Raw genomic sequence first — 9821 nt, 5'->3', positions numbered from 1 at the left:
CTCACCGGCGTTGGACGAAAACAAGAGCTCTGTTTTCATCTCTCGATTCTTCAACGCGATCTGGAATAATAAATGTTCAATATTAAAAACAGTTAATCAGTATTGCATTACAGTGGCATTAATCGAAATTTAATTACCTCGATGTCGTCGGCCTTTCGCAGCGCGTCGATCCTCCATGAGTCCTCGCACCACACCAAAAAAGCACTCACAACACCAAAAAAGCACTCACAACACCAAAAAAACGCCCCGAGGGCTACTTCACGCTTATTATGAATCGCGGGGGCCTCCGTAACTCAGATCCATTCACCTTTCTCTGAAATTTTCATTATTGCGTGAATGGTGAATTTTTTTTGGAAATTTTCCAAGTGCCATTTGGTCAAAAAGTGAAAAAAATTAAAAATCACGCCCCGAGGGCTAGTTCACGCTTATTATGAATCGCGGGGGCCTCCGTAACTCAGATCCATTCACCTTTTCTTGGAATTTTCATTATTGCGTGAATGGTAAATTTTTTTGAAATTTTCCAAGTGCCATTTGGTCAAAAAATGAAAAAATTAAAAATAACGTCCCGAGGGCTAACTCACCCTTATTAGGAATCGCCGGGCGATGTGCAGACACCCCAGCATTGCGTGTGGCGCCTTCCGTCGTACGGGGTAAGGTACTGCGATGCCAGTGGGGTCAGTCAAACCCCCAGAACTGAGCCTCTACTTCAGTCAATTCTCTTTGGATTTGAATAGAGAGCTCTGTTGAATTTCTGGTATAGGATAACAGGTGTTTAGTATCCTTAGCAACCACGAATGACAACTCAATCGTATAACCTTTTGAAATTTTTTATTCCACTTTGACGACTGTTATATCGAGTAAGAAATGGGAATGCAATAAACCCGTTGATGTTTACGTTCGGAGTAATCTCTGGTTTCTTAAAGTGTTTCACTATCAGTATTGTTCAGGCGCGTAATGTTTACGGTGTGTTCCACAATCCAAATCGTCGGATATTTTACCTGAAATTAAACAATAATGATCGAGCAGTTCTCTTATATAATAAAGAAAATAATACAATTGATATGCGATCAATTAGTGTCCCTGAAGATTATCAAGGGAGAGGTCTAGCAAGAATTCTAGCTGAGGTTATTTTCTCATTTTCTTATTCGCTCATTTTGTCAAAAATATTTTTTTTTATTGTTCAAACTCGAGTAGATTATTTATTTTTCTGCCTACATGCGCCGAAAGTGAGCATTCTAACCTCACTTCGTTCGGTTAGAAACGTCACTTTCGCCGCATATTAACTGAAAAATGGTATGAAACCCTCGGGAGGATAATCAGACAAGCATTTCCCACGTGCATACCACCCTCGCCTTCGGCTCGGGTGGTAATTTTGCACGTGGGAAGGACTTGTCTCCTTTTCCTCCCTAGGTGAGCAATATACTAATGTTTTTTTGCAGGCAGCCCTGACGTATGCAATTGTCAATGACTACAGAATAATTCTTACCTGCAAGTACATGCAGAAATTCTACCTCTCAACAAAAACCCGTGATCTGGAGGAACGTGTGATTGGTCCATACCATCTGCTCTCGAAGAAATAAATTAGTGATCCTATCCTACTCTACAAAGGATAAACATCGAGACTATCGATATCTCGAAACTCTGTCACGCTTATTTCTCATTGGTTCAGTCGTTTGAGGCGGCTAATTTGAATTTGAAACTCACTTAAATTAACAATTTTTAATCACGATTTTTATAATTACAGCGCGCTGTAGCGCGCGTTCGTTCTCGTTCTAAAAAAAAAGAAGAAAAAAACCAAAACAATGGAGAAGCTGGACGAATTAGATTACCAAACCCTGATCACGTGGTACTGTCACCAGAGATATTACACCCAAATGCTGCGCCAGGCGAAGGAATCGGTGGCTTCATTTCCCTTGAGTTCACCGCTCAAGATTCTGCTGTCCCTAAGTTACCTCCTGACAAATCGTCCCCAGGAGGCATCCCAGCAGGTGTCAGAACTAATCGGTCCAGAGGAGACAACTCTACCCTGCCTGATCCTCCAGTCATTCGCCTATCGTCTGAGCATCAACAAGAATCGATCCCAAATTGACTCTCGAATTCGTGATGAACGTAGAAAAGCAACAGCAGGTTCACTAACCCTGGCAGCAACAGTTCTCTATCTGCTGAAAAAGCCTGAAAAGGCCAGGGAATACGCAGAGAAAGCTTTTAAAATTTTGCCCCATGACGTGGACGTTCTCCTGATAAATTCTCAGATCGACCTGTTCCTCTCAAAATCCCACAACTATCTTTCAGGCATTTCAAAGGACCACAGCAGACGTTTGGGAGTTCTCTTAGCGACTTCTAGGTGGCATGAGGCCACTGGATCCCACGAGGACGCTATTCTCATTCTAAATGCGCTGATAGTTCGTTACTCCACTCTCACCATTCCCCTTATTGAGAAAATGTCGAATCAGCTAGCGATGAAAGAATGGGATCAGGTGCTCGCAACGTCCAGCAGAATCCTCTCCCTGGATTCCAACGATCTCGATGCAATTAAAGCAAAAGCTGTTGTGGCAATCTGCAAAGATGGGGATTATCCCTCGGCCCTGAAGATCCTTCAGCTCTTCTTCAGGAATCTCATCCTCGTTGAGCCGAAAAATGTTGAGCTCCTCGTGAAGAACATTCAACTGTTCTCACGGATAACAAACAGTGACAGGGAAATTCTTTTGGAACTGTCTAGAATAACTGAGAAATTCATCCAGCAGAATGAAAACTCTAGTGAACTAATGATCGAATTGGGAAATATTTATCTCCTGATGAAGAGAATTAAAGAGTCTGAGCACTGGTATAGGAGTGCAGTGAGGATCGACGAGTCGTCGTTCCCCGCTCTGATGGGCCTTGCCCACTGTCAGGTCCTAGAAACGACTCCGGGATCCTCTGAGCTAGCCAGACAGCAGCTGAATTTTCTCATGGAGGTCCAGTCTAACACACTGGACCCAAAACTCTACTTCATGTCAGCTAAACTCAGCTCGAACGATCCCACGAATGCCCTCAAGTACCTGGACATGGCAATCGAGTTGATCCTCAAGAATTGCTCGAATATGCCCTATGGATATTACTACCTGCTCGAACTCAATCCAGTGTTCTCCCTGGAGATCATTACTGACCACCTATGCAACTCCCCATCATCTGGAGCCCCTCATGTCCTGGTCCAGCAAACCACAGAGGACAAACCGAGTCTTGTCCTCCTGAAGATGATCTGCGAGGCGTGCGGTGGATGCTCTGAGGCTTTTTTGCTCCTTGCCAGGGCGAGAATGCAGTCTGGGGATTTGGAGGGTGCTCTGGATACCTTGAAGCGACTTTTACAAAATGATCCATCAATTGCCCCTGCACATTTGCTAATGGCACAGATCCTGACTCGTCAGGGCAACTACCAGGCGGCCTCCCAGAGTCTTGAGGTGGGGCTAAGCTATAATTTCAAGGTAAGGGACGATCCAATATACCACTTGACCTCTGGAATCGTCGAGAGAGAGAACGGCGACGTGAACAACTCTATCACGAGCCTGAGAACAGCCATGTCGCTAATGGACGCCAGAGTGAAGTCAGAGGACACGAGCACTCCCCTGATATCTGTATCCCTGTCAGACCGAGCAACTCTTTACCTCGAGTTGATATCAGCTTACACTCAGCTGATTAAATTCGATGAGGCGTCAGCTCTGATGGATGAAGCCAAGAGACTCTTCTCCAATACTATTGAAGAGGGCAGAGTGACAATAGCCAATGCCGAGCTGTCACTGTTTATGGATGACGTAGAGAGAGCGATCGTTTATCTAAATGAAATCAAGCCTGAGGAGGTGTACTATCTCGAGGCCCACACCAGACTCGCTGAAATTCATTTGCATCATAGGAAGGATCGTCAGGCCTTTGCCAGGTGTTTTCGAGAGTTGGTGGAGCACTGTCCAGGATCAAAGACGTACAGCATGCTGGGGGACGCCTACATGGCGATTCAGGAGCCTGACAGGGCAATTGAGGCTTACGAGCAATCTCTCAAGAATTCACATGGGGACAGGGTGCTTGCCAGCAAGATGGGAAAGGCCCTGGTGAAGACTCATCAGTACTCCAGGGCTGTTGATTATTACAAAGAGGTCGTGAGTATCAAGGAGTGTGGTGAGCTAAAGCTCGACATGGCTGACCTCTTCATGAGGCTCAGGCAGTTCGATAATGCTGAAGGTGTCCTTGTTCAGGAGCTTCAGGACGCCAGGGGTGCCACTGACTATGAGCACCTGGAGAACAGGGGACGACAACTCCTGCTGCTTGCCAAAGTGAGGGAGAGATCTGGAAATTTACAGATGGCACTGTTAACCCTCAGGGAGGCCAAAGAGAATCAGGTGAGGTGTATTCAGAGGAAGTCTGTTAATTCATCAGCAATTAATCATAAGCAAATGCTCGCCGAGGTTTGCCTGACCATGGCTGATCATGCGACTATTGTCAGGGATTGGGAGCAGGCGATAACGCATTATAAGGAGGCACTCCAGCACAAACCAACAGACATTAAAGCCCTTCTGTCTCTGGCTAAGCTCTACATGCAGGTGAATGATCTTGACAAATGCGCACAGAGTTGCACTGCATTATTTACGGCTGATCCTAATAATGAAGCTGCCTCTGTTATGATGGCGGATTTGGCATTTAGAAAAGTTGATTTTAGCACAGCTGCATTTCACTTTAAGCAGTTGTTGATGAGAAGACCAACTTATTGGACAGCTCTGGCAAGACTCATTGAGGTCTCCAGGAGAACAGGAAAGATCGAGGACCTTGATGAGTGGTTGGGGAGGGCAGAGGCTGCAGCTACAGGTGAAGGCGCCAATAGGGACGCTGGCTTTCATTATTGTGCAGGACTTCTTGATTGGAGAACTGGAAAACTTAATTCAGCCCTGAGAAATTTCAATGCAGCCAGAAGAGATTCAGAATGGGGACAGCAGGCAATTTACAACATGATTGAGATATGTCTGGGCCCAAACGACGACTCTGCTCTCTCCAGTGAGGCTTTCAACGAGGAGGATGCAGAGTATCAGGACTCGAGAACAATGGCACTGAAAACAGCCCAGAGGCTTCTCCAGGAATTGAATCCCAAGGGTAGCCCCCACGAGATGCTAACGCACCGACTGCTTGAGAATTTTTTCCTCCTCACAACGAAAATCAAGACGAATATCGAAAAAGCTCTTCAGGATTGCACAATCCTCGCCAGTCAGGATACCCTGAGAGATCATGTGGGACCTGCCCTGGGTCTTGCCACTGCTCACATTCTCCTCAAACAGACACCCAGAGCCAGAAATCACCTCAAGAGAGTCGCCAAGAATATCTGGACGTTCGAGGATGCCGAATACCTAGAAAGATGTTGGCTACTTCTCGCGGATATTTATGTGCAATCGGGTAAATACGATCTTGCAAATGAGCTCCTGAAGAAAGTACTCCAACACAATGCCACATGTGTCAGGGCTTATGAATTATCTGGGCATATCTTGGAGAGGGAGCCGAATTACAAGGAAGCGTCGGTGCAGTACGCCAAAGCCTGGAAATTCGGGGGGAAAACAAAATTGTCCGTTGGGTACAAGTTGGCGTATTGCTGTTTAAAAAGCAAGAAATACGCTGATGCTATTGAGGCGAGTAATGAGGTACTCAAGCAGAACCCAGACTTTCCCAGAATTCGCAAGGATATTCTCGACAAGTCTATTCATAATATTCGCTCCTAAGAGCAAATTAAATTTCACCTCTATAAAAATTTATAGTCATTATTTTATTTCATATCCATCCAAATTACTTATTTCTATTGAATTTTTATAGAATCGCTATAGAACTATTTATATTTTTCTGGCTGTCTCCTTGAATTATATATACTTATATAGAAATATTTGAAGAAGAAAATCGAATTTCCAGTAAAATTGTGCAATTTACTTTGAGTATTGGTCAAATATATTATATTCTTCGAATATTTACATAATTAATAAGCTGAAACAATATTGTAAATATCGACACAGATAAATTTATAATGAATCAATAAATCCACAAACTTTGTGCTCGTTGAGATCTCTTAACTGCCCCCATCTTTAAATCGTCAATTCCACTGTGTGATTAATACTGATTGAATAAATAAATCCGGGATAAACAGATCAACAGGTGAAGACAGAATCGAAGATTTAGAGATCCAAATAGATAATTCGTGTGGCTGCTATGGCGCCGCAAGCTGCAAGTGTACTTGCAACGAATACAACGGCTGTTGTTGTTCCTGATAAACTTACGATTGTTCCCAGACCACAAGATAGAAGAAACTGGGCTAGGAATACCATCGATGACACAATCGCTACATCTGTACCTAGACCACGTATTCCACCACTTTGAATTGCCTCCCCATCTGCTGTTACCGCGAACTAAGAAGATTTTTCATTAATTTCATCAATTAATGAGAAATCAAAAGAAGAAAAATCGTGAAGAAATAATTACCGTAGATAAGGCATGATATCGTGCAATTAATAAATACGGCATGGTAAATAGAGTTGAGTACATAACTCCAGCGGTCCATGAGAATATTATAACACCTGCTGGATGTTTTGTTATAGCCATCATCATCATTCCGCAGCTATAGAAGAGAAGTCCATAGATATAGACCTTTCGGGCTCTAAAAAAAAATGGCAAAAAAAAAAAAGTAATAATAATAATAATTAATTAAAAAAAAATCAAAAATCCGAATCATTTACTTGTAGATAAAGTATTGATTTTTACTGACTTATAACGTTCGATAAGTCTTTCGATAACCAGCGAGTAACAGGCGCATGATAGTGAGTACATAGACATCCCCCAGCAGCCAAAACGCACACCAGACTCATAGAGTTGTCGTTCTACTGATCCCTCCGGTGCCTGATCCACAAATCACGATATAATCACGCTTAATAAATTGTCATAATGAGATCGATATTTACCTGTGGATTACCCCCGTAAACTGCTTCACCTACGAAATCAGTGAAGTAGAGAGAGTAGCACACGTGTGCCATCCAGCAAAAGAGATTGGTCAGACAAACCATTCGCACGCTGTGAGGCATGTAGACTATTGACATGAGGTATTCACTCAGTGATACTTTCGTATCGTTATTTTGATTTTCTTGTATGTCATTGTCGTAACTCGCTGGTGACAATATCTCGGGAATCATTGGCACTGATCCATGTCTCTTTGAATCCACCGGCAGTGGTTTTAGTATTAAATCCTAGAGTATAAATTTATCAGTTTGTAAATTATAGAGTCTATGAGGGTCTAGAGAAATTCAATTACATCATGTCTTTCCGTATTTTCAGCCGAAAGTGTTCCATAAGACGTGCATTCGTCACCGGTAATTTTCTCGTACCCATTATCCTGTTTTGTGTCCTGCAAGAAATTTAAAATGGAGATTAATAGTGGAGGTGGCCCAGAAGCCTCTGGGTTATATAGCCAAACCTGTTGAGCTCTAAGAATATTCTGGTAACCATCCCTCTCCAGGAGATTGAGAGGAATCTCCTTGAAACTGGTGATTGTACAAGTTACGCATATCACGAAAATGATCGTGATAAGAGTGAATGTTGCATGAAGATGTCCACCGAGAGCAATTCCAAGGCTCGTGGCATCCCAATTTATTCCTCCCAATCCGTACCCCATGAATCCACCAAGACCAGCCATTATAGTGAAGGTACTGAGACCCCTCGCATGATCTTCTGCTCATTGTATTCATAAAAATATAATGGAATTTCGACTGGGTTTTTTTATTTTTTTATTTTTTTATTTTTTTTTTTCCTCGTTGGAACACATGAAAACAAATTGAAGGAAAGTTTACAGACATTTCTTTAGTATATGAAACGCATTTTCCTCTCTTCATTGCATTACTCACCCGGTATTGTTACATCAAGTAGATAAGCCCTAGCTGGACTCTGACATGCGTCAGCGTCGAAATCCAGTAGAGCAGTTCCTAAGATGGTAAAAAATATTCCCCAGCAGTGGGAAGACGTCGGAACGGTGGAAGTGGTTTCATCGATAATTTTAGCTGTTACTCGATGACCCAAGGGGGCTGTGTGATTTAGCAGAGGCCTGGGGTCACCAAAAGCGTAACCGATATCCTCCCCATTCGGAATCAATAATAATCCTGATAATTAATTAATTAATTAATCAATTAATCAATTTATATTTTCATGGATTGCGGGACAATTCAGTCCTGTGTGAACATGTTTTTATTAATTTTTTTTTCTTTTTCCCAATGACATTACCGAGGAGGACGCCGATAGATAATAGAATAATGAAGGGTCTTCTTCTTCCGGATTTATATTTGCATCGGTCGCTGATACTTCCCAGGATCGGCGTTACGAAAAAACCAACGAGAGGACTTAGGGCCCAGACTAGAGTCATGTGTTGATGATCAACACCAATTTTTAATAGAGTTGGTGAGACAAATGCCGTTTCTGCGGCATAAGAAAATTCGATTCCCATCACCGCTGCTGATATCCTCACCAGTTCTCCTCGAGTCTTTTGCCTTAAAATTGATCGTCAAGGGTTTGAAAAATTCTATAACCAATCAAATATATTTTCCAGTTTTTTGTCCATGATTCATTTTTGCATTAAAAAATTATATGAAAAGATTACAAATTGGTTTTTTTTTTTTGTCAAATACCTATAGACATGGGAATAATCCTCGAGAGTTCTCTCCAATTTCGGAGGTCTACGAAAATGGGCCACAATTCCTCCAATCCCCTGATTAGTTGGTATTTCATTCTTCCACTCCTTAAACTCACACCACTTTCCACCTATTTTATCGCGCACCCCATGCATTCGCCCCGTAATTCCCTGATAATCATGTAATTTATCCATGATTCAGTCTAGGCACTGGAGTTTCTTGAAAAACAATTCAAGCTGCTATCCAATTAATTCGTAACAACTGCCCTTAATCAATTGGAATATGACAATTTGTTGCTTTAAAAAATTCAAATTCAAATAATTTAATTCAGATATTTCTAATGGGCATTGCTAACCCCTTGTAACCAAATACTCACGGAACTTTATTCAACTCTAGGACAATTGGATTTAATTAGTTACAATGCACTGGGATTTGACAGTTGTCACACCAACTTTCTTGATTATAATGTATTTTCATCAGTACTCCCAACTCCATAGTTTATTCATCTGCTATCCAATTGAATATTGTTTATCTCATAAATATAAAATTCATTTGTTGAAAATTACGGTAATTCATTCAATATTTATGCCTTTAGATTCATTCAAAACGACACTATTGTTACTACTTATTATGAATTATTATTTTACTCCGAATAATAAGTATATAAAATATTTATTTGTTTATGACGAATGGCATCACACTAGTTCTCTAGAATGTATCGTACGAATTTTTTCATTGAATTCCGATCGAAATTTAGACCAGAGATTATTCAATAATGGATGAATTAGTGATTGGCAATTTTCGGTGAGAATTTCAATTGAGTTTCACTGAGTAATTTTTTTTTTTTTTTTTTTTTTTTGCAGTGGATGAGTGTTGTCTGTTGAACGTCCAGCGCTCGACTGATTTTACCCACCCTTGGGACAGCCCCGGCTGAAAAGGGGATGAAATGAGATGGAAGGGGATGGAAGGGTATAAAAGACAGTCATCTGACGCACGGCAATTGGAAAAAAAAAAATAAAATAAAATGAAATAAAATGCCTTGACACTGTCAAACACATGAAATCCTCGACAATCTCCAACGGAATTCGTCAGTCATTGCTTGACAGAAAGTAAATTGCATCGAGGGAGTTTTCTGCAACAAGTGTTCAAGTCTTC

General features: G+C 41.7%; 3 protein-coding genes and 1 long non-coding RNA gene across 10 annotated transcripts; 2 read left to right on the top strand and 2 right to left on the bottom strand.

The window, feature by feature from the left end:
* Positions 1-680: 680 nt before the first annotated feature.
* Positions 681-1571, bottom strand: LOC105273215 (uncharacterized). 2 transcript variants are annotated; one of them, XR_892891.1, is made up of 3 exons: positions 1487-1571; positions 816-998; positions 681-751 (listed from the first exon to the last, which is right to left on the bottom strand). It is a non-coding gene; the product is annotated as an uncharacterized lncRNA (long non-coding RNA). The 2 variants fall into 2 exon arrangements; XR_892890.1 differs by lacking the exon at positions 681-751 and having other exon boundaries at positions 812-998.
* On the top strand, positions 997-1588 carry LOC105273216 (protein NATD1). The gene is made up of 2 exons (XM_011315523.1): positions 997-1124; positions 1440-1588. Exons 1-2 carry the CDS (start codon positions 1062-1064, stop codon positions 1578-1580), a joined length of 204 nt encoding a protein of 67 aa, XP_011313825.1. The 5' UTR covers positions 997-1061; the 3' UTR covers positions 1581-1588.
* A 149-nt stretch (positions 1589-1737) lies between these two features.
* Positions 1738-5785, top strand: LOC105273214 (tetratricopeptide repeat protein 21B-like). The gene has a single exon (XM_011315521.1). It carries the CDS (start codon positions 1803-1805, stop codon positions 5727-5729), a length of 3927 nt encoding a protein of 1308 aa, XP_011313823.1. The 5' UTR covers positions 1738-1802; the 3' UTR covers positions 5730-5785.
* A 1-nt stretch (position 5786) lies between these two features.
* Positions 5787-9507, bottom strand: lovit (loss of visual transmission). 6 transcript variants are annotated; one of them, XM_011315516.1, is made up of 10 exons: positions 9043-9507; positions 8664-8927; positions 8263-8525; positions 7890-8141; positions 7463-7716; positions 7301-7393; positions 6954-7235; positions 6761-6891; positions 6478-6652; positions 5787-6404 (listed from the first exon to the last, which is right to left on the bottom strand). In XM_011315516.1, the coding sequence occupies exons 2-10, from the start codon at positions 8858-8860 to the stop codon at positions 6174-6176; spliced, it is 1878 nt and encodes a 625-aa protein (XP_011313818.1). In that variant the 5' UTR covers positions 8861-8927; positions 9043-9507; the 3' UTR covers positions 5787-6173. The 6 variants fall into 6 exon arrangements, with proteins under 6 accessions (XP_011313818.1, XP_011313820.1, XP_011313819.1 ...); XM_011315518.1 differs by having other exon boundaries at positions 8664-8905; XM_011315517.1 differs by having other exon boundaries at positions 8664-8902.
* Between the last annotated feature and the right edge of the window lie 314 nt (positions 9508-9821).

This window comes from Fopius arisanus, unplaced genomic scaffold, assembly GCF_000806365.1.
Source record: "Fopius arisanus strain USDA-PBARC FA_bdor unplaced genomic scaffold, ASM80636v1 scaffold00004, whole genome shotgun sequence".
NCBI lineage: Eukaryota > Metazoa > Arthropoda > Insecta > Hymenoptera > Braconidae > Fopius > Fopius arisanus.
Note: the sequence above shows the minus strand (reverse complement) of the source record. Positions and strands in the feature narration are given on the sequence as shown.

Bases quoted from the DNA above. Each gene is read 5' to 3' on its own strand.
- LOC105273216 (XM_011315523.1), top strand. From the start codon at position 1,062: ATGCGATCAATTAGTGTCCCTGAAGATTATCAAGGGAGAGGTCTAGCA. The intron at 1,125-1,439 runs GTTATTTTCTCA...GTTTTTTTGCAG, and splicing joins TAGCAAGAATTCTAGCTGAG to GCAGCCCTGACGTATGCAAT.
- LOC105273214 (XM_011315521.1), top strand. From the start codon at position 1,803: ATGGAGAAGCTGGACGAATTAGATTACCAAACCCTGATCACGTGGTAC.
- lovit (XM_011315515.1), bottom strand. From the start codon at position 8,860: ATGGATAAATTACATGATTATCAGGGAATTACGGGGCGAATGCATGGG. The intron at 8,142-8,262 runs GTAATGTCATTG...ATTAATTATCAG, and splicing joins ATCTATCGGCGTCCTCCTCG to GATTATTATTGATTCCGAAT. The intron at 6,892-6,953 runs GTAAATATCGAT...TTTGTGGATCAG, and splicing joins TTTACGGGGGTAATCCACAG to GCACCGGAGGGATCAGTAGA.